The 22,901-nt window shown below is 33.9% G+C and overlaps 1 protein-coding gene across 10 annotated transcripts in view; it reads right to left on the bottom strand.

The window, feature by feature from the left end:
• LOC129754380 (uncharacterized protein CG43867-like) overlaps positions 1–7,001 on the bottom strand; it is a 691,811-nt gene extending 684,810 nt beyond the window's left edge. For all 10 annotated transcript variants that reach the window (XM_055750401.1, XM_055750406.1, XM_055750404.1 and 7 more), the window contains exons 1-2: positions 6,324–7,001; positions 6,168–6,260 (exon numbers count right to left, since the gene is read on the bottom strand). In XM_055750401.1, coding sequence (XP_055606376.1) covers positions 6,168–6,260; positions 6,324–6,959 — 729 coding nt within the window. In that variant the 5' untranslated portion in view covers positions 6,960–7,001. The remainder of the gene's footprint in view (positions 1–6,167; positions 6,261–6,323) is intronic.
• Positions 7,002–22,901: the final 15,900 nt, after the last annotated feature.

The raw sequence follows: 22,901 nt of genomic DNA, 5'->3' as shown, positions 1-22,901 counted from the left end.
TTTTTGTCATTTTTGTCATTTTTGTCATTTTTGTCATTTTTGTAATTTTTGTCATTTTTGTCATTTTTGTCATTTTTGTCATTTTTGTCATTTTTGTCATTTTTGTCATTTTTGTCATTTTTGTCATTTTTGTCATTTTTGTCATTTTTGTCATTTTTGTCATTTTTGTCATTTTTGTCATTTTTGTCATTTTTGTCATTTTTGTCATTTTTGTCATTTTTGTCATTTTTGTCATTTTTGTCATTTTTGTCATTTTTGTCATTTTTGTCATTTTTGTCATTTTTGTCATTTTTGTCATTTTTGTCATTTTTGTCATTTTTGTCATTTTTGTCATTTTTGTCATTTTTGTCATTTTTGTCATTTTTGTCATTTTTGTCATTTTTGTCATTTTTGTCATTTTTGTCATTTTTGTCATTTTCATCAATTTCGTCATTTTCTTCATTAAAGTCATTGTTGTCTTGTCATTTTTGTCCTTTTTTCTCATTTTTGTCATTTCTGTCATTTCTGTCATTTTTGTCATTTTTGTCATTTTTGTCATTTTTGTCATTTTTGTCATTTTTGTCATTTTTGTCATTTTTGTCATTTTTGTCATTTTTGTCATTTTTGTCATTTTTGTCATTTTTGTCATTTTTGTCATTTTTGTCATTTTTGTCATTTTTGTCATTTTTGTCATTTTTGTCATTTTTGTCATTTTTGTCATTTTTGTCATTTTTGTCATTTTTGTCATTTTTGTCATTTTTGTCATTTTTGTCATTTTTGTCATTTTTGTCATTTTTGTCATTTTTGTCATTTTTGTCATTTTTGTCATTTTTGTCATTTTTGTCATTTTTGTCATTTTTGTCATTTTTGTCATTTTTGTCATTTTTGTCATTTTTGTCATTTTTGTCATTTTTGTCATTTTTGTCATTTTTGTCATTTTTGTCATTTTTGTCATTTTTGTCATTTTTGTCATTTTTGTCATTTTTGTCATTTTTGTCATTTTTGTCATTTTTGTCATTTTTGTCATTTTTGTCATTTTTGTCATTTTTGTCATTTTTGTCATTTTTGTCATTTTTGTCATTTTTGTCATTTTTGTCATTTTTGTCATTTTTGTCATTTTTGTCATTTTTGTCATTTTTGTCATTTTTGTCATTTTTGTCATTTTTGTCATTTTTGTCATTTTTGTCATTTTTGTCATTTTTGTCATTTTTGTCATTTTTGTCATTTTTGTCATTTTTGTCATTTTTGTCATTTTTGTCATTTTTGTCATTTTTGTCATTTTTGTCATTTTTGTCATTTTTGTCATTTTTGTCATTTTTGTCATTTTTGTCATTTTTGTCATTTTTGTCATTTTTGTCATTTTTGTCATTTTTGTCATTTTTGTCATTTTTGTCATTTTTGTCATTTTTGTCATTTTTGTCATTTTTGTCATTTTTGTCATTTTTGTCATTTTTGTCATTTTTGTCATTTTTGTCATTTTTGTCATTTTTGTCATTTTTGTCATTTTTGTCATTTTTGTCATTTTTGTCATTTTTGTCATTTTTGACATTTTTGTCATTTTTGTCATTTTTGTCATTTTTGTCATTTTTGTCATTGTTGTCATTGTTGTAATTTTTGTAATTTTTGTAATTTTTGTCATTTTTGTCATTTTTGTCATTTTTGTCATTTTTGTCATTTTTGTCATTTTTGTCATTTTTGTCATTTTTGTCATTTTTGTCATTTTTGTCATTTTTGTCATTTTTGTCATTTTTGTCATTTTTGTCATTTTTGTCATTTTTGTCATTTTTGTCATTTTTGTCATTTTTGTCATTTTTGTCATTTTTGTCATTTTTGTCATTTTTGTCATTTTTGTCATTTTTGTCATTTTTGTCATTTTTGTCATTTTTGTCATTTTTGTCATTTTTGTCATTTTTGTCATTTTTGTCATTTTTGTCATTTTTGTCATTTTTGTCATTTTTGTCATTTTTGTCATTTTTGTCATTTTTGTCATTTTTGTCATTTTTGTCATTTTTGTCATTTTTGTAATTTTTGTCATTTTTGTCATTTTTGTCATTTTTGTCCTTTTTGTCATTTTTGTCATTTTTGTCATTTTTGTCATTTTTGTCATTTTTGTAATTTTTGTCATTTTTGTCATTTTTGTCATTTTTGTCATTTTTGTCATTTTTGTCATTTTTGTCATTTTTGTCATTTTTGTCATTTTTGTCATTTTTGTCATTTTTGTCATTTTTGTCATTTTTGTCATTTTTGTCATTTTTGTCATTTTTGTCATTTTTGTCATTTTTGTCATTTTTGTCATTTTTGTCATTTTTGTCATTTTTGTCATTTTTGTCATTTTTGTCATTTTTGTCATTTTTGTCATTTTTGTCATTTTTGTCATTTTTGTCATTTTTGTCATTTTTGTCATTTTTGTCATTTTTGTCATTTTTGTCATTTTTGTCATTTTTGTCATTTTTGTCATTTTTGTCATTTTTGTCATTTTTGTCATTTTTGTCATTTTTGTCATTTTTGTCATTTTTGTCATTTTCATCAATTTCGTCATTTTCTTCATTAAAGTCATTGTTGTCTTGTCATTTTTGTCCTTTTTTCTCATTTTTGTCATTTCTGTCATTTCTGTCATTTTTGTCATTTTTGTCATTTTTGTCATTTTTGTCATTTTTGTCATTTTTGTCATTTTTGTCATTTTTGTCATTTTTGTCATTTTTGTCATTTTTGTCATTTTTGTCATTTTTGTCATTTTTGTCATTTTTGTCATTTTTGTCATTTTTGTCATTTTTGTCATTTTTGTCATTTTTGTCATTTTTGTCATTTTTGTCATTTTTGTCATTTTTGTCATTTTTGTCATTTTTGTCATTTTTGTCATTTTTGTCATTTTTGTCATTTTTGTCATTTTTGTCATTTTTGTCATTTTTGTCATTTTTGTCATTTTTGTCATTTTTGTCATTTTTGTCATTTTTGTCATTTTTGTCATTTTTGTCATTTTTGTCATTTTTGTCATTTTTGTCATTTTTGTCATTTTTGTCATTTTTGTCATTTTTGTCATTTTTGTCATTTTTGTCATTTTTGTCATTTTTGTCATTTTTGTCATTTTTGTCATTTTTGTCATTTTTGTCATTTTTGTCATTTTTGTCATTTTTGTCATTTTTGTCATTTTTGTCATTTTTGTCATTTTTGTCATTTTTGTCATTTTTGTCATTTTTGTCATTTTTGTCATTTTTGTCATTTTTGTCATTTTTGTCATTTTTGTCATTTTTGTCATTTTTGTCATTTTTGTCATTTTTGTCATTTTTGTCATTTTTGTCATTTTTTGTCATTTTTGTCATTTTTGTCATTTTTGTCATTTTTGTCATTTTTGTCATTTTTGTCATTTTTGTCATTTTTGTCATTTTTGTCATTTTTGTCATTTTTGTCATTTTTGTCATTTTTGTCATTTTTGTCATTTTTGTCATTTTTGTCATTTTTGTCATTTTTGTCATTTTTGTCATTTTTGTCATTTTTGTCATTTTTGTCATTTTTGTCATTTTTGTCATTTTTGTCATTTTTGTCATTTTTGTCATTTTTGTCATTTTTGTCATTTTTGTCATTTTTGTCATTTTTGTCATTTTTGTCATTTTTGTCATTTTTGTCATTTTTGTCATTTTTGTCATTTTTGTCATTTTTGTCATTTTTGTCATTTTTGTCATTTTTGTCATTTTTGTCATTTTTGTCATTTTTGTCATTTTTGTCATTTTTGTCATTTTTGTCATTTTTGTCATTTTTGTCATTTTTGTCATTTTTGTCATTTTTGTCATTTTTGTCATTTTTGTCATTTTTGTCATTTTTGTCATTTTTGTCATTTTTGTCATTTTTGTCATTTTTGTCATTTTTGTCATTTTTGTCATTTTTGTCATTTTTGTCATTTTTGTCATTTTTGTCATTTTTGTCATTTTTGTCATTTTTGTCATTTTTGTCATTTTTGTCATTTTTGTCATTTTTGTCATTTTTGTCATTTTTGTCATTTTTGTCATTTTTGTCATTTTTGTCATTTTTGTCATTTTTGTCATTTTTGTCATTTTTGTCATTTTTGTCATTTTTGTCATTTTTGTCATTTTTGTCATTTTTGTCATTTTTGTCATTTTTGTCATTTTTGTCATTTTTGTCATTTTTGTCATTTTTGTCATTTTTGTCATTTTTGTCATTTTTGTCATTTTTGTCATTTTTGTCATTTTTGTCATTTTTGTCATTTTTGTCATTTTTGTCATTTTTGTCATTTTTGTCATTGATGCCATTTCAGTCATTTTTGTCATTTTTTGTCATTTTTGTCATTTTTGTCATTTTTGTCATTTTTGTCATTTTCGTCATTTTCGTCATTTTCGTCATTTTCGTCATTTTCGTCATTTTCGTCATTTTTGTCAGTTTAGTCATTTTTGTCATTTTTGTCATTTTTTGTCATTTTTGTCATTTTTGTCATTTTTGTCATTTTTGTCATTTTTGTCATTTTTGTCATTTTTGTCATTTTTGTCATTTTTGTCATTTTTGTCATTTTTGTCATTTTTGTCATTTTTGTCATTTTTGTCATTTTTGTCATTTTTGTCATTTTTGTCATTTTTGTCATTTTTGTCATTTTTGTCATTTTTGTCATTTTTGTCATTTTTGTCATTTTTGTCATTTTTGTCATTTTTGTCATTTTTGTCATTTTTGTCATTTTTGTCATTTTTGTCATTTTTGTCATTTTTGTCATTTTTGTCATTTTTGTCATTTTTGTCATTTTTGTCATTTTTGTCATTTTTGTCATTTTTGTCATTTTTGTCATTTTTGTCATTTTTGTCATTTTTGTCATTTTTGTCATTTTTGTCATTTTTGTCATTTTTGTCATTTTTGTCATTTTTGTCATTTAAGTCATTTGAGTCATTATTGTCACTTCTGTCATGTCTGTCATTTTTGTCATTTCTGTCATTTTTGTCATTTTTGTCATTTTTGCCATTTTTACCATTCTTGTCATTTTTGTCATTTTCACCATTTTTGTCATTTTTTTCATTTCTGTCATTTTTTTCATTTCTGTCATTTATGTCATTTTTGTCATTTTTGTCATTTTTGTCATTTTTGTCATTTTCGTCATTTTCGTCATTTTTGTCATTTTTGTCATTTTTGTCATTTTTGTCATTTTTGTCATTTTTGTCATTTTTGTCATTTTTGTCATTTTTGTCATTTTTGTCATTTTTGTCATTTTTGTCATTTTTGTCATTTTTGTCATTTTTGTCATTTTTGTCATTTTTGTCATTTTTTTTGTCCTTGTCCTGTTTTGTCCTTTTTTTGATTAATTGATTGGAAATTTTTGACGTCATTTTGTTCTTTCAACATTTTTAATTATGTTGACTTTTTTTTAACAATTTTTGATAATTTTGTATATTTTGATTTTTTCAAATATTCGATTTTTTTTAATTTTACAATTTTTAAATATTTATAACTTTTATGTTTATTTTTACATTCTCTACAGTTTTTAGAATTAAGATTTTTTTATTATTATGAAAATAATGGCAAACTTGACTATTTTGACAATTTTGAACGTTTAGACCATTTTTACCCATTGGATGATTTTGACGATTTTAACAATTCGGACGTTTTGAAAGTTTTTTACTAAAATTTAAAATTAAAAAAAAATCAATTTTGTAGAGATTTTAAATAAATTAAAATGATGACAAATTGGAAAATTTTTCATGGGTGCCATAGTGAAACTAAAAGTTTTTTTTAATTGAATCAATTTTTGAAGTTTTGACAAATTTGTTTTGATTTCCCATCTTAAATCTTTAGGAGATGGTACATTTTGTGCAATAGTTTAATTACAATATTTTAAATACATTTTGAACTCCCATGTTCCATTTTCTGATTACATATTCCATAGATTATTTTCGTAAACCGAATCGTTTTTACCGATCAACCCTTGCAATTGGATGAGCATAAACAAAGCCATTGACTTTATCCCGTTGCCCAATTTAAGCACCTTTTGTAAATGCAAATCCATAAATTATTGCAATCCTAATCAAAACCGGCAGTAAACATTTACATCATTGTTTCGGAAAACTAATCATTATTCAAATGTACGCCCATTATTCACTCGGTTTCCGGTTCTGCAAAAGCCAACACAACAGACCCGACCCGGGCTCAAATAATCCCTCGTTCCGTTCTATTTCTCGTAAATCGTTGTTACTTACCTTTTCACGCAGCATATCGCGAACACGACCAGCCTGATTTCTGGACCGGTGCAATTCCAGTTGCAATTCTAGGCACCGTTCCTGCCAGTTGATCTATAATTTGAACAAACAGTTAGGTTGTGTCTATCACTTCCCTCCCTCAAAATCAAATCTCACCTCCGGAAGCCCCTGGTGGTAGTTGTTGACCTGATGTACGTCCAGATTGTCGGTCAGACTGCCAAAAGCTGGCCACGGTGCGTCCGAATCCAAAGCCGCCAACGATGGATTGGCAATGATGGCAGCCGATGGTCCAACGCCACTTGAACGAGGAGGAACCATCGGTGGCCGACCTCCTCCTCCTCCACCAGCACCGGAACTTCCACCCCCACCACGCCGTTGCATCAGCCGAGGACTATTGGGAGTGGACCGGGAGCCCATCACGATCCGATTCAATCCGGGTGGAGGCCCTCCGACATAGCTGCTGGTGCTGCTACTCGAGCTCATCTTCGCACTTTGATTCGAGACCGATGAAATCGATGTCGACGATGAGGTTGTGCCGTAGCTATAGGGACCCCCACCCCCACCCAAGCCACTGTGCTGCTGTTGATGTTGGAGCAGCGTCGACGTCGAAGAGGAAGCTGATGGACCTCCTCCTCCTCCTGCTCCTGGTGGACCACCATATTTCAGCAGATTCTGCTGATGGATGTGTTGCTGGTGTTGTTGAATCTGCTGCTGGATCTGTTCGAGATCGCTAAGGCTGGTCAGTGGCTCGAATATCTGGGACAATCGGCGGGGAGGGGTTTCATCGGACATTGCTCAAACACCTCCTGGTGGCGCGGACTGATGGCGACATTTCTGTGAATGGAAACAAACAAAGAAATGGACAAGTTAATTTGGTTTACATTAGGCAATTTCAGAAGGTACGTGGTGGCTCCAGAGAGTTAAAACAGTCCTAATGTTTTATCAGTGTTATCAGTGAATCTTACTACACATTATCAAAAACGTAAAAATACCAAAAAATTTTACAAAACTATCAATGGACAGTTTTGTTTTACTTACTCGGAACTAAATAAATCTTGATGGCTCCAGAGAGTCAATATTAACAAATTTCTAAATTGCATCCTTAATATTACAAATTCAACAGATTCTGCGGTGCGATCGTTTTTTCCGAATCTTACGATTATGAGTAACGTTTTTACTTCCAATTATAAAAACAAGGAATCGATCCGAACCAAACTTTCGAAACCAAAGTCCTACAATTAATGAAACCTCAATGTATTTAACATGTTTCTTCCCAATTTAACCGCCTGTAAAGGGCCAGTCCAAAAAACTGCCCACATCCGACTGTAAATTTCACAAAAATAGTCCCCAAAAAGTAATTATTATTTGCCCATCCAACGCAATCTTTCTATTCCGAAAGCGTAGAACTAGGATTTGCTGGAAGCTGGAAGGGGATCTCTTTTTCATTTCCACTACATTGAAGCAAATCGACAACAACCCGACTACCTCCCCGAAATCTGCCCATAAAAATAGGCCACTAACCATGGAAAAACCTCTGCCGCAAAGAAGTAAAACAATAAAAATTCGACTTTGTAAACCGGAAAAAGTTGAATCGTGGTGCTGCTGCTCCGGAAGAATCTTTACCTTGCCCCATTCCAAAAAGAGTCGAGTCGAGTCGGTTGGAAAGCTTTGGGTGTTTAATTTTTTTTGTTTCGGGGGGGTTTGTTCTCTCCTGGAAAGAGTCTGTGCTGTGCAGGAAATGCGCGTTAATTATTTCTAATTGTCAACCGTTATAACTGGCGAAGGGATTTGTTTCTCCTTTATTTGTTCGCTTTGAAGATTTTGCTCCCCACCACAATTGGATTTGACGGTGCGGTTGTTTCTTTCGTTTGTTGCTGCCAGTGTATCGGAGAGGGGGATGATGCTGTCTATGCTGGGGGATTTCCGACAACCCGCAACTTAATGAATGAAAACGACAGCAGCATTCGGCTTCATTGGTAGAAATCGATACCACCAAACGACCTCTTGACATCGGTGTAGATTCTAGGGAGAGGTCGTTCCGGTGGAGTGGAAAATATCGTCCCGGGCAAAAAAGACAATTTCATTCGGTTCGGTTCATTACACACGTTCTATCTTGTACTCAAATTCCGACCGATTGAATTGCAAAAATAGATAACTGCCGATAATGGAACCGGTGCTTAGGGTGGTTCATTTTTGTTATTTAATTTAAATCTTCCATACATAATCTCAAATATCGAACAACCTTAAATTTATTTTATTTGTCTAAAACTGAAAATAACTTGAGTTTTCCTGCCAATAATGGTAACTTTCAAAGCATTCATAGAAAGGGCAAGACACTATTATCATCGGAATTTTAACAACAACAACCCACCCACTGGAAGAGATTAAATTCTGCGGTAGGATCAGCAGATCGAACAGATCAGCTCAAGCGTTGGACTGAGCATTTTGATCAACTTTTCCGAGTTACAAATAGCAATGGCCAACAGAACCCGCAGCTCGAGGCGCCCACAGTAAGTCGCATTAATGGCGTCAACTCGGAAGCGCCCACGCTGGCTGAAATAGAAGCGGCAATCAAGGACATGAAATCCAACAAAGCGCCTGGAATCGATTGCATTCCTGCTGAAATGCTCAAAGCCGACCCTGCCTTGTCAGCACAAATGTTGCACCGTCTTTTCGCTGACATTTGGGATACTGCAACATTCCCGGCCGACTGGATGCAGGGTATCCTCGTAAAGGTCCCAAAGAAAGGAGACCTAACAGAGTGCGGTAACTGGCGTGGCATAACTTTGATCTGTACAACCCTCAAAGTACTCTGCAAAGTGATCCTTAACAGGATCCAGGAGAAAATCGACGCTACACTCCGACGGCAACAAGCTGGATTCCGATCCGGACGATCATGTGTGGACCACATCACAACGCTACGAATAATACTGGAACAAATCAACGAATTCCAGGACTCTCTTCTGCTGGTGTTCGTTGATTTCGAAAAAGCATTTGACCGACTGAACCACGAAAACATCTGGGCTGCTCTTAGACGACGAGGGGTCCCAGAGAAACTAGTCCATCTCACCGAAGCACAGTACGAGGCATTTTCGTGCAAGGTCTTGCACGACGGTGTCTTGTCCGAACCAATCCCGGTAACTGCTGGAGTGAGACAAGGATGTATTTTGTCACCGCTGCTTTTTCTCATCGTAATGGATGAGATCTTGACTGGATCGATTGACTGTAGACCAAACCGAGGATTGCCGTGGAATCCTTCAACCATGGAGCAACTGAACGACCTTGACCTGGCAGACGATATTGTTTTGCTCGCCCAAACACAACAAGACATGCAGAGGAAACTCGACGACCTCACCGAAAGCTCCAAGGCAGCAGGTCTCAAAATCAATGTCGGAAAGACCAAGTCGATGGAAATCAATACAGAAAATCGTTCCAATTTCGTGGTAGCTGGACAACAGGTTGAGACAGTGGAGTGCTTCCAGTATCTTGGTAGCCAGATTACGCCTGATGGTGGTACCAAGAAGGACATCGAAACCCGGATCAGAAAAGCCCGATTTGCGTTTGCGAGTCTCCGAAACATCTGGCGGTCACGCCAGATCTCTCTACGAACTAAGATCCGAATCTTCAACTCAAACATCAAATCCGTATTGCTGTACGGGTGTGAAACTTGGTGCACATATGCGGTGACGACGCGAAAACTGCAAGTTTTTGTAAATCGCTGCCTGCGGAGCATCATCCGCGCTTGGTGGCCTGGCAACTGGATCTCAAACGTTGAACTTCATCGCCGGTGTCATCAAAAGGCGCTAGAAATCGAGATTCGGGAACGTAAGTGGAGATGGATTGGGCACACGCTGCGAAGAGATGAAAACGAGATTTGCAGAGAGGCGCTTGACTGGAATCCAGATGGGCATCGAAGAAGAGGCAGGCCCAAAAGCTCGTGGCGGCGAAGTCTAGCCGCTGAAACCCGCACAGTTGACGAGAACCTTGGCTGGCAGCAAGTGAAGACGCTGGCTCCGGATCGCCAGCAGTGGAGATCTTTTATCTCAGCCCTATGCGCCGGTCAATCGGCGCTGGACCCTTAGGTAGGTAGGTAGGTAGGATTATTGTCTTCCAAACACGCACGTAACGTACTCACTAATCTAGGGACACCATTCAAATTGTATGAATATGGTGCAGTGGTAGCAATTAAAGGAGTCTCTGCAGCACACATGGGACACACCGAACCCATTCATTGTGTTCACTGATTCAGGATGCCATCGAAGGTGAGGGTGTTGTTTTGGTATGGTAGGGAAACTTAACTTTTGTTTATGAAATCGGAATTTTCATTCGATTGACATAAATAATAAAAATTCGAAATTTTATAGATGAGAAATATCTAAAAATATTCAAAAATTGAATTTATGATTAGAATTTTAATGGCATGCGCGGCGGAATGAAAACTAGAGAGAATTTATTTTATAGAAATTTGAAAGAAAGGTGGATAGACAGGCATTAGTGCGCCAATAGGAGAAAGCTTGATAGGTGTTGAAATTTTAGGCTAGAGGGCATGTTGATGAAAAGCTCCCATGAATTGCTCCCGCCTTTGCTCTTCACTAGCTAACTATACATGCGAAACTCAGAAAGAGAATTCCCATGTATAGCGAGCCCAGTGGTTTGAGAGCGTGTTTTTACGCACACTTCAAACGAGCAAAAACGTAGCAACCCATGGGCCTAACTGAGCTTTCCTTATGCGAGAACAGTTCTATCGACGTTGCCATCTTTTCAGATTCGCTGAGAATAGTTGCTACTTGTCGATTTTTTCGCATTTCACATTTTATCTATTCCGCGTTTCTTACTTTTTTGGCCAAGTGTTTATTTTTGAACCGTATTTTCTTGTTGTATTTTTTTTTCTTTTTGCCAATGATTGTTTGTTATATGATTTTAATCGCCGTAATTTGTATGATTAGAATTTTAATGGCATGCGCGGCGGAATGAAAACTAGAGAGAAATTTATTTTATAGAAATTTGAAAGAAAGGTGGATAGACAGGCATTAGTGCGCCAATAGGAGAAAGCTTGATAGGTGTTGAAATTTTAGGCTAGAGGGCATGTTGATGAAAAGCTCCCATGAATTGCTCCCGCCTTAAATGAATGCCAAGACAAGTAGTAACTATCCTGACTAAAACTAATAGATCTTTCTTGTATCCCAACCCATTTTTACAAACGCAAGCGTCCACGTAAATTTTCTGGATATACTTTTAGTATTATATTTATTATATTTTTGTTAAGAATCGCAGCCCTCATGTAACTACACCATTAAAATCGACATGAAAGTTGCTTTCTATTGAATATAGGTTATTGCAAAAATCTTGATTTAATATACTCAGAATCCAGTACAAAGTTAAATTCAAGTGCAAGAAAATCTAGGCTTACCAGATACTTTCAGACAAAAGGCGGGACATATCACAAAAAAACGGAACATTGGCGGAAAAATCGGGACATTTTGGAAACTCTTAAAAACCTTTTTTTCATGACCATTCCCATACATAAAAAAAATAATAAAATATTGACATCGCTAGAACGTGCTCAAATAACGCTTAAATCAACTAGATTGTTATGGTGGGTGATGCTAAGATAAGCTTGCCAGATTGTCCGGTCTTACCCGTACTTGCCCGGATATTTGACACAAAATTTAGGAACAGCTCGGTCCGGCCCGGTAGCCCGGATTGCGTATTGATTTTGCACAGATTTATTCACTTTGTTTCCAAAATTAGACAAAGACTCAAATAAAGCTATTAAAATTTTTGGCAAGTTTAATCTAAATTCTGTACTCGGGCGTATAATGAATCCCAGCATCCTGTTGTCCTTCTCGAGTACCACAGAGTAATGAGGCTTAAAAGTCATATGACTGTCCAATAAAACTCAGAGATGCTTTGTCTGATCCACACGTTGCAGTGACTCACCCAGTTTGCTGAATTCATATATGAATGACCAACCAGTAAATTATCTGCACACCAGTTCACAACCATGTCCAGGAAGCCTTGTTACTCGTAACAATCAGCTAAACTGTTTTTTACTAAAAATATTTTCAGGTCGTCGCATACAGGAGAACTCCACAGCCAATAAGAAGAAAATTAAAGTCATTACAGAACATTGTAAACAACAGAGGGCTCAAATAGTTGGCTTATGGAACCCCAGACTTTGGATTAAAATCAGGAGATTCAGCAGAACCCATTCTAACAGCTAATCGGCGATTCGTTAGATAACTTTTTATGCAAGCTCATAGTCGTTCAGAACATCCCAAACGTTGCAATTTTTTTCGAATTCAGCCAAAATATCAGTATAACTTTCATCAATTTCGCCATCCATTCCTGATATGCATCCATGTCTGATATGCAATATGATGACGGTGACTGTCAAATTCGTGGTTACCGAACGTTTAGGGAAAAATCCGTGCTAATTTTCCAAGATCCAGTTCCGACAGGATCAGAAAATAACATCGTTTACAATCCTCTCTGACACGTTTGACCAGGCAGCTAGTGATGTGACACCACGGTAGTTAAAAATATTCACCCTTAATCTCGTTTTCGATCGAATGACATTCGTTCGAAAGTTTTGCTATTTTGTATTCTTGTTTTCGTTCGAACGAATGCGAACAGTTCGATCTTTCGAACATATATCGTACGAACAAAACGTAGCATTCCGGGTTTCGATCGAACGTATTTTTACTACGAACGAAAACAAGAAAACCTTTTTCGAATTCGATCGAAAGTATCCGTAAGAACGAACGACAGATACGTCGTAAACAAGAATAAGGGTGATTTTGCTTATCACCTTTCTTATGGACTGGGCTCATAAACGAACTTTTCCAGATATCATGGTTGCTGTTCTAGGAACAGGTTAAATATGTGGGTAAGTGGTTTCACCGGAAGAGTGCGACACTTCTTATGAATGCACGCCGGAATCCCATCCTGTCCGGTTGATGTAGAATACTTCAGTTTACCAATGGCTTCTAGAATATGGTTGCCAGATTTTTTTCAGCACATATCCGTCCGGAAAATCCGGGCAGTTTTAAAGAAAAACCTGGCAAAATCCGGGCATTTAATTTCCAAATTGAAGACCAAAAATCCGGCCAATATCATGGCAATATACGGGCAAATTTTGTCAAAACCCAGAAATTACTCAACAAAAAATCAAGAAAAAATATTGAAAAAATATTGAAAAAATATTTTTTTTCAGCAAAACTTATCGAAAGATTTTAGATCGTATTTAAGGATTTCAAAAACGTTTCATGATTATTTAAAAAAAAAAACTATGTATGTATGTATGTATGTTTGACCCACCAGTGGCTGGTAGGTCTTTCGACCTGAGTCGGTACGGGAAGTCTCGATCGCACATTCAAATATTGTTCATTCTTAACTAATCAACAATAATTGCAGCACAACCAAGGGGTCCGTTACCACTGGCTTGGGACAGGTTTGACTCATCTCACTCCCTTCCAACTGTTCGAAACAAATTAAGAATCCTGAGAAGGTATCTTAGTACCTTACTCATGATTCGAAATTTGCCGAGATACTCCGGCTGGCTTGAACCCACAATCCATTGTATATCAGTTTTCGGCTCGTTTGATGCCCTGTCCAACCCTCCCACAAATCCCCAATAATAGAGTTCAGCTATTTTAAATATTTGATCAATAAATAGTTTATACTCATGATTCAAATCTTACCTTGTAACAATTCCAACTCAATAAAGTTTTTGAAGAAATAAAATATGAAAAAGATACTTAGCTGAATTTTCTGGATCTTGATGAACGCCGAAATTTTTCATAATTTTTTCTAATCACAGTTACCATCTTAATCTATCAAATGTTGAAAACCGCCCAACGAGCGGTACAAATACTGTAAACATAACCAATTTTTCAAATGGTGTTGTCTAGTCGATAACTTTGTTATCAATTCGCAGCCCCAACTTCATAAATCACTTGAACAAAAATCCAACAATCTTGTAGGTCTTAATAAGAATTTAACTAAGAACACTTAGCTAACAATTCACGGGTCCACAGTTTAAAGCTTCTTCCAAAAGCCACAATTTCTCGAATTATTTAAAAAACAACGACTCCGGCGCTGGAACTTGCATTTTTCTTTACCTAAACATGATACTTCCAATTTAAATGCGACACGAGTAACTCAGCTTCCAACGTCCGGGAATAAACTGCGTGTTCTTCTGTTGCGCATGATTTAATTACCAATCATAGCAGTCTGGTTTTTCGTTGGTATGGCCCTCCACATACGTGAGGGCAAAAGTAAAAATGAAATAAACCATACTACCCAAATTTGGCCCTTATTTTCAATTCAAGATTCAATTTCACTTAATTGATTCCAATGCTTCGGATAAGTTTCAGATACAAATAGACACCACTTCAAAGAAAGCTAATTTTTCCAAATTTCTGACTTAGAGCTCCGTACCACAGCATGTTAACACATAAACTTCTCTTTTTCGGGTGGCTGGTAACTTTACTTCACACATCGTTTTCTGAATTATTTCCACCAAAAAGAAGCCGGAATGTCACTTGAAATCTCCCAACGTGTTGACCACTTTTATAATCCTTCAAAAGGAAATCAACTCAAGATCCAAATTTTCAAAAAACACGCAAGATTGAAGAAAAAAAAAATCCAAACCCAAATCCAATTCTCGGATAGCAATTTTGCTCACATTTCACATCATTCAAAAACCGCCGACTTCGAAATGAAATTAATCATTGTAACACACATCGTTATATGAACATTACATTAAATAGACACGAAAATTATCAAATTTTTATTGATTATTACAGTTCAAAAGAGGAATTCTTCAAAAGCCACTTTATAAGCAGCATAAAAAATCGAAAAAATTACTCTTTCGCTCCTTTAATTGCCTTCTCAAGTCCACTAATTTGATTCATATTAATCAACCATATTTGTTACTAACTCACATTACATTTAAAAACATGCTCTTACCAAGCCTCGAACCCGAGCTCACCGCTTAAAAATCGAGATCCATACTTGTGATTATTTAAAAAAAAACTAGTTCAAAAAATTTTGTTTTCGAGGAAAAAAATACAATACATTTTTTTTTTGTTTTATTTGCCAAAAAAAGGGAAAAAATCCGGGTATTTTTCAATGAAATCCGGGCAACCGAGCCGGGCCGGACTGTTAATGAATTTTGTATCAAATATTCGGGCGAACCCGGATAAAATCGGGTAATCTAGCAACCTTATTATAGAATCATTTCCTCGCTTATATAAAAAAAAAACATCCAGATTCAGCAATCGACGATAGATAAGAGAAAACATTGGAGAAGTGCATCGCGAAGAGGTTACATTTTTGGCAGGAGACGTGGCTATTCTGTCATTTAGTTGGAATACCGCAGACAGACCGGATACCTTCCGTTTTGAGTTGACAAATTTCCAGAACTTTATCGGATTGCGGCGAAACTCCCTTTGCGTACGTACAACATAACGTCGATGACAAAACGGTTGTTACTGCGATATCTTCTTATAGCTTCGTTCAATCTAATTTTAGCGAAAGGGCACTTGGAGCTACCCAAGTAAAGCTTAGTTCTTTTAGAAATGGGACAGTTACGAATGCCTGTATCTAAAAAACCATTCGTTTAAACGAAATACTTTCTTTGAAGAAAAATAAGGTAATGTTATGATCTTTTATGGAAAAATTTGAAAAAAAATATTTACCGTTTTTGGTTAAAGAAATTTCTACTTTATTCTTGGTATCTCCCATTGGCCGGCGCACACTTTTTTCAGTCATGGTATTGATCAGTTTCTCCAACTTATACTTCGTAAAATCTATATTTCAGGTGGCTTCACCCTCGTTCTTCAATTTTTGATACTTTTTGGTCCAATACTTCTCTGGAAACTGGAAACTGGAAGCATTTTAGTGGATACAGTTGTTCCGAAATGAACAAATTTGATTATTTTTGACCACATTTTTGTACGTTTTTTTTCCGGTACCGGTTTTACAGCTTAAGCGCTTTGGAACTATCAAAAAATATATGTTTGAGGTTGGATTTCAATGAGTCATCACTAGGCAACACTATCAGCTTATCGGAGAAAATTGTTTTGGACATTTCAGCGATCTACCCTTAGTTTTTCGTTTATTAAAAATTAAAAATGCTGGTATGAGACTTGACTTCCTTGATGACCCTTAACCGTTGTTGCCGATCATGTGCTTCACTCCAATGCTTGATTTGAACTTTGTGGACATTATTTACAGTGTTTGCATACTTATCCACCACAAAAACTCAGTAATTCTTTGAATAATCAACGGTTTTTTCAGCTATCAATTTGATAATGACGTATTTTAAAGAAAACTGTGCAAAATAATTTTTTTCTTTTTCTCTTGCATCGTACATATCTCAAAAACGCGTAAAGTTTAAATTTTGAAAAAAATAGGTCGAATAGTATTTTTTACAGGCAACAAAATGCTGTCAAAGTTTTTAATATCCAATAACTAGTTAACGAGCTATTAGCAAATGAAAATGTCCCATTTCTAAAAGAACTAAGCTTTAACACAGATTAAGCCAACTAGCATTAGGAAGTTTTATTATGGTTTAATTATGGCATTTTTTTGTGCAGGTCGTTTTATGGCGGTTTTATTATGGTCATACAGAATGCTTATAATTTTTTTTCGACCATATGTTTTCAGATGGTTTTGAAAACGTAAATAAAACTTTTATTAAACACTAGCTGACCCGGTGTGCTTTGCTACACCTTTCAAAATCAAGTGATATTTTCAAAAATTATTCAAATTTTTATTGTTTTATTGGCATTATTTTAAATCAAATTATAACATAATTTATAAGCAACCGCTATAAAATGAGAGCTGCAGATCGCGTTTCAAATTGCAACACAAAGATAACTTAAACAAATCTTCTGAATCTTGCTCTATAAATTTGTGTTAAAGATCTGATAATTTGAATCTGTCTGGAGGGTCTCAAATTAATCGTGCGCAAACAATCTAACTTATACAATATGGTTATTTTTTCTTGATATTTTCTGGATTTATGCTGAAAAACTGATAAGAGAGCCCCTCCCCTGTCCTTACCTTCACCCCATGCTGAATGGAGGTCGTGAATTTAATAATCATACCTTATTTTTTCGTTCCCAAAAATCCTCTTATATCAAATATAGTTCCATTGGTTGATAAGTTTTTAAGCTTTACAACAAAATTTATATGGAGCCTCCTCCTTTCTTTCCCTCTCTTTACACTGTAAAGCGTAAGGATCTATAACAATCGTAGAAACATATCTCGTAACGAAGGACATTTCCATGCTACATTTGTTCCCATTTGTTGGCTTCGTAAGCATAAATTGAGAACTACCTACTCACTGAAAGAAGGATGGTGTGTCGGATGATCATAGAATCATACCAAAATGATTTTCCATGTTAAGGTTTGTCCATTTCTCGGATTTTGTAAAAAAAAAAATTAAATGTAAGCCTCCTCTTCCTTTCCTATATTCCCAATTCTTTCATCCTACGGCAAGAAAGGAATTGTTTCACATAGAAAAAGTATTTTTCGTACTCAAATACTTTTTGATGCAAAATTTGGTTTTATTTGCTCGATTAGTTCTCGAGTTATGAAAAAAAATTGTATGGAAGCCCACCTTTCCCCTTTATATCTTTCCGCTTAAAAAAGGTGGGGCTTCAATTTATGATAGAAACATTTCTCGTATCCAAATACCCTCATATGCCAAATATGGTTCAATTTGCTCGATCAACTCTCCAGTTCTACTGAAAATTGTAAGGGAGACCTTTCCTCCCCCTTTTCATCCACCTCTTTGAAGGAGTGAGGGATACCAAATATTCATAGAAGCATTTCTCGTACCCAAATATCGTTCCATGCCAAATTTGGTTCCGTTTGCTGTTGTAGTTTTTGAGTTATGCTGTAAAGATTGTATGAAACTCCCCTCTCTCTTTCCTTTCTCTCCGCTGAAAGAAGGAAGGGGTCTCAAACAATCATTAGAACATGTCACGTTCCCAAATACCCGCCCATGCCAAATTTGGTTCCATTTGCTTAATTAGTTTTTGAGTTGTGTAAAAAATTATAAAAGAGGCCCCTCCCCCCTTTATTTCTCTACAGGAAAGAGGGATGAGTCTCAAATAATCATAGAAATATTTTTCGTATCCAAATACTCTCCCATGCCAAATTTGGTTCCATTTGCTTTATTAGTTTTTGAGTTATGTAAAAAAATATGAAAGAGGCCCCCTCCCCCTTTCTACTGGAAAGAGGGAGGGGTCTCAAATAATCATTGAAATATTTTTAGTATTCAAATACCTTCCCGTGCCAAATTTGGTTTCAATATCTTGATTAGTTTTCGAGTTATTTTAAAAATTGTAAGGTAGCCCCCCTCCCCCCTTCCTATCGCCCCACTGAGAGGAGGGAGGGGTACCTCATATTCATAGAAATATTCCTCGTACCCAAATACCATCCCATGCCAATTTTGATACCATTTGCTTAATGGGTGCTCGAGTTATGCAAAAAAATGTCTTTTATTTGGGAGGGCCCTCCCCTCCTTCATGAGAGAGGAAGGGGTCTCAAACCATAATAGGAACCTTCCCCTGCCTCCAACACCCCCACTTGGCAAGTTTCACGCACATCGGTTCAGTAGTTTCCGAACCTATAGAGTTGTTTTTGACATTTCTTACGCACACTTGCTGAGCGTGTACAGATGAGACGGGACAATTAACCTCAAAAACTCACGGTACAAAAAACGGGCACACATGGTTGTTTTTGAGGTTGATTGTCCCAAAACTGATAAGTGTTGGTGAAACAACCAACATAATATCACGAACACTACCAGCGGCAAATAGGACTATAGGGAACAGACAGACAGACAGACAGACAGACAGACAGACAGACCCAAGTAACACAGATCAAGCCAATTGGCTTTTTTGAGTTTTAATATTGTTTTATGAAGACTTTTCGATGGCATCCCATTTTTAAAACGGTTTTATTATAACATAGGAAATGCTTCATTTATCGTGTGTTTTAAAAGAGCCCTGAAAGTTTTGCTAAAACTTGAATAAAACACTGTCTTAAGAGTGTTGTAAAAAAGTTGCAAAAGTATTGCTAAAGATTCAATAAAACACATACTTTCCTGTTTTTATTAGAGCTTTGGTAAGGGTTTTAATAATGCTCTCAATGCGCTTTTAAAACTAGCGTTCAAGCCAAGTTGAAAAACTGTTTTATTGGAACATTGGATGTAGGCATGATAAAACTAAGTGACAGATGATTTGACAATCGAGAAGAACGTATACACGCTTAAACTTTTTTACCTTTTTTTGAGATAGCATAACCTGTTTTGAAAGGATTATCACTCAAAATTGAGAAAAACGTGCTATCAAAATGATATAAATTAACACAGCTAAATTCATCTTAAAAATAAAAACAACTTTGTTGTATCCGCATTCAAATTTCAAAACAACCGCAAATCAGTCCACATCATTATTCGCTCAATTCTCAGGGTTCGAATAAAAGCCCACTGTGAATAAACGGTTTTTGTGATTCGATGAAAATAAATGTATTAGAAAATTCATTTACAAGTACTCATTAAACTACTTGTTTTATTTATCCATCTCTGTCTCTCAATGCGAAGTTGATCTTCATTTACGTCATCCAATCCAGAACTAACAAAATTATTTTCAGATAAACCGTCCTTGAAAATTTCTGGAAGACTGCAGAAACCGGCTTCAACTCAGCAAAGACGGAGAAATTGAGTTTCATCACAATCGAAAATGCTCATTCTAAATCAGCCTCAACAAGTTTTAGATGATGTATTCAGAATGAAGACCACTAGCATTGGCCGATCATTGAAAATAACGATTTATTTAAAGCGTAAGGCAGTTCTGGTAATAGTAAGCAAAACATCCGAAGGACGTTTTAAAGAATCGTTTTATCGCTTCCAATTGTTTTCCCATACAACTGTTTTAACAGTTTTTAACTGTTTTACATAATCTAACTACAAATTCAAAATTCAATCATTTCGGAATTCACGATTCAGGCAATGTTTTTACAATTTCAATAATTGTTTGCTAAACGTTTTATTCGCTTCAAAAATCATTTGGTTATAATCCTCATTTATGCGGGTTATTATTTAGCTTTGAGGCCAGGGTTTTTGATGATAGAAAATGTTCTATTCCAAAATAGTATGAGATTATTTGATAGCAATACCTATTTGTTATTTAAAGATGATTGACCATCCTCATAGTCAAAAGGAAACAAAACAAAAAGTTGCATGAATGCCTTTTGCCAAGCAACAAATCGAAATGTTTTCATTTATTGCGAAAAACTTCTCTTTCTCAAAAATGGATAAATCCATCATGAGCGTGTATTCCATTTAGAGAAACGTCAAACGAAGCTGTGATTCAAGGTCTCTTAAAACCATTTAAAAACTGTTTATTGAAATTGTTTTATAACCACATTTTTCTAACTGTCATAAAACCATCTTAACACTGTTTTACAACTGCCTTAAGATTTTCAATATTAATTTACTGAACGCCATGTTGATTGTGAAATTGAATCGAAATTACTGACGCCATGTTGCTGTAAATAATACTTTAATACTAAAAACTAGACATTTTCATCAATTTGACAATGTTGACGGTACTATTTGTTGTATAGGTGATGAATTTCAATGTAAAACAAAAATTGCATCATTTCAGCCAATTTATATTTTCCATTAATTATAATTTTTTTTATTTAAAAAATGCTTAAAATATGGTCAACCTTGATTTTTTTGAGGCGCGCTTAAGTTTTGATGCTATTTCGTATATACTTCACTAGAAATCTGAGGTTGCAGTAGGTTTCTTGCTTAGATATATTGAAAATGAGAATGAGAATATTTTTAAAATATTTTAAATGGAATCTTTACCTATCATCAAATGCTTGGGAGGGTAAGTGATAAAACGAGAAAAAACGGAACAGAAAGCTCCCACAGTAAAATTTCTATTAGATTCCACAGCTGCCACAGTAAAATTCCTATCAGATTTCACAGATCCCACAGTAAAATTCCTATCAGGTTCCACGACGTAGTTTTAAAAGAGCTGTGGATAGTCTGAAGAGGGCTCTGAAAGGTTTCTTAAAGCTATGTCTATAAGGTCGAATAAAACTATTCTGTTGGATGTTTTATTATAGCGTATAGAATTAGCTTTAAAAACGTTAACAAAATGGTCCCTTTTGGCCATATGTTAACTTTAAAGTAGTTGTGCTAATAGCGTAGAATGCGCTTTGGCTTATAAAGTAGCTTTAGGAAATAGTCTTAAGCGAACTGTTAAGGTTGGAATAAAACTTAAATTGTTACTTGGGAGAAATTCATTTTTATATATAGATAGATACTGTTTTAATTATTTTGAAAGAGTTATGAATGCTCTTTTTAAACTATAATAAAACACAAACTTAGAAGTTTGCTCCAAGCTTTCTTTTGCATGTTCTATAATAGCACTCAGTGCATGATTATTAAACCGCCATAAAACTTAGTGACAGTTCTCGATCAAGATGTCAAAACAGGACACGCTCAGATTAGATAGCACATATTTGAATTGGAACTCCCATTTTTACACATTTTTGGTAAGTTATGCGGGTTGGTTTTAAGTTAAAATTAAAAAAATACATCTTTGAAAACTTGAAATCACCGAAAGTTGTATGAATATCTTCACAATATGAGTATTGAGTGAAAGGGCCCAAATAGTAGGAAAAAAATTGTTGCTTGACGCCATCATTAATTCAAGATAGCGGCTTCCGCTTTTATTTTCAAAGCTGTAAATTACTGGAAATATCGTGAAACCTTCACAATATGGTTATTAGGTGAAAGTAATAAACGAGTGGAAGTCAAATTTCGTTGCCCGTCGCCATCTTAAATCCAAGATGGCGGCTACCACTCAACTTGAAAATACTGTAAATGACTGAAAATTGCATAAAACCTATATTATAGGGGTATAAGTTGAAAGAAATCAACTGGTAGAAGTTGAATTTCGCTATCTGACGCCATCTTGAAATCCAAGATGGCGACTTCCGCTAAACTTTAAAATGTAGTGAATGACTTAAAATGAAATGAAACCCAAATTGGTAGTGGGTGAAAGGGCTTAACGAGTAGAAGTCGAATATTGCTATCTTACGCCATCTTGAAATCCAAGATGGCAGCTTTCTATAAACTTTAAAAATGCTCTAAATCATTGAATATCGCATGAGACCTCCAAAATATGGGTGTTTGTCAATTGGGATAAGCTATAAAAAGTTTATTTTTGCATTCTGACGCTATCTTGAAATTCAAGATGGTGGCTTCAGCTGAACTTAAAAATACTGTAAATGAATGAAAATAGCATTAAACTCTCAAATATATTGTATTGGCTGCTAAGGCTAAATGATAGAAGTCAAATATCTCTTTTCGCGTTTCTCTAAAAATCTGTAAGTGACTGAAAATCCCACAAAAACCATCACAATACAGACCCCGTTCGTTTTTGGCAACATTCGATTTTGGCAACATCGAATTTGGCACATGTGCCTAAATCAGACGGTAAACAGAAACAACATAACCTTATAGTTTTCGCTAGAATAAGACCAATACAATTTAGACATAATAGCATGATAGGAATAATAGAATTACATAAATGGCAAAAAAATCAAAAACTTTAAACAAAACAAGAAAAGTTCTAAATGCATTAGAAACATAATGAAAAAATAATAAAAGTGATTTAAAATGATCTAAAT

The sequence above is a fragment of the Uranotaenia lowii genome, chromosome 3 (genome assembly GCF_029784155.1).
Source record: "Uranotaenia lowii strain MFRU-FL chromosome 3, ASM2978415v1, whole genome shotgun sequence".
Classification (NCBI taxonomy): domain Eukaryota; kingdom Metazoa; phylum Arthropoda; class Insecta; order Diptera; family Culicidae; genus Uranotaenia; species Uranotaenia lowii.
This window is presented reverse-complemented; position numbering and strand designations above follow the sequence as displayed.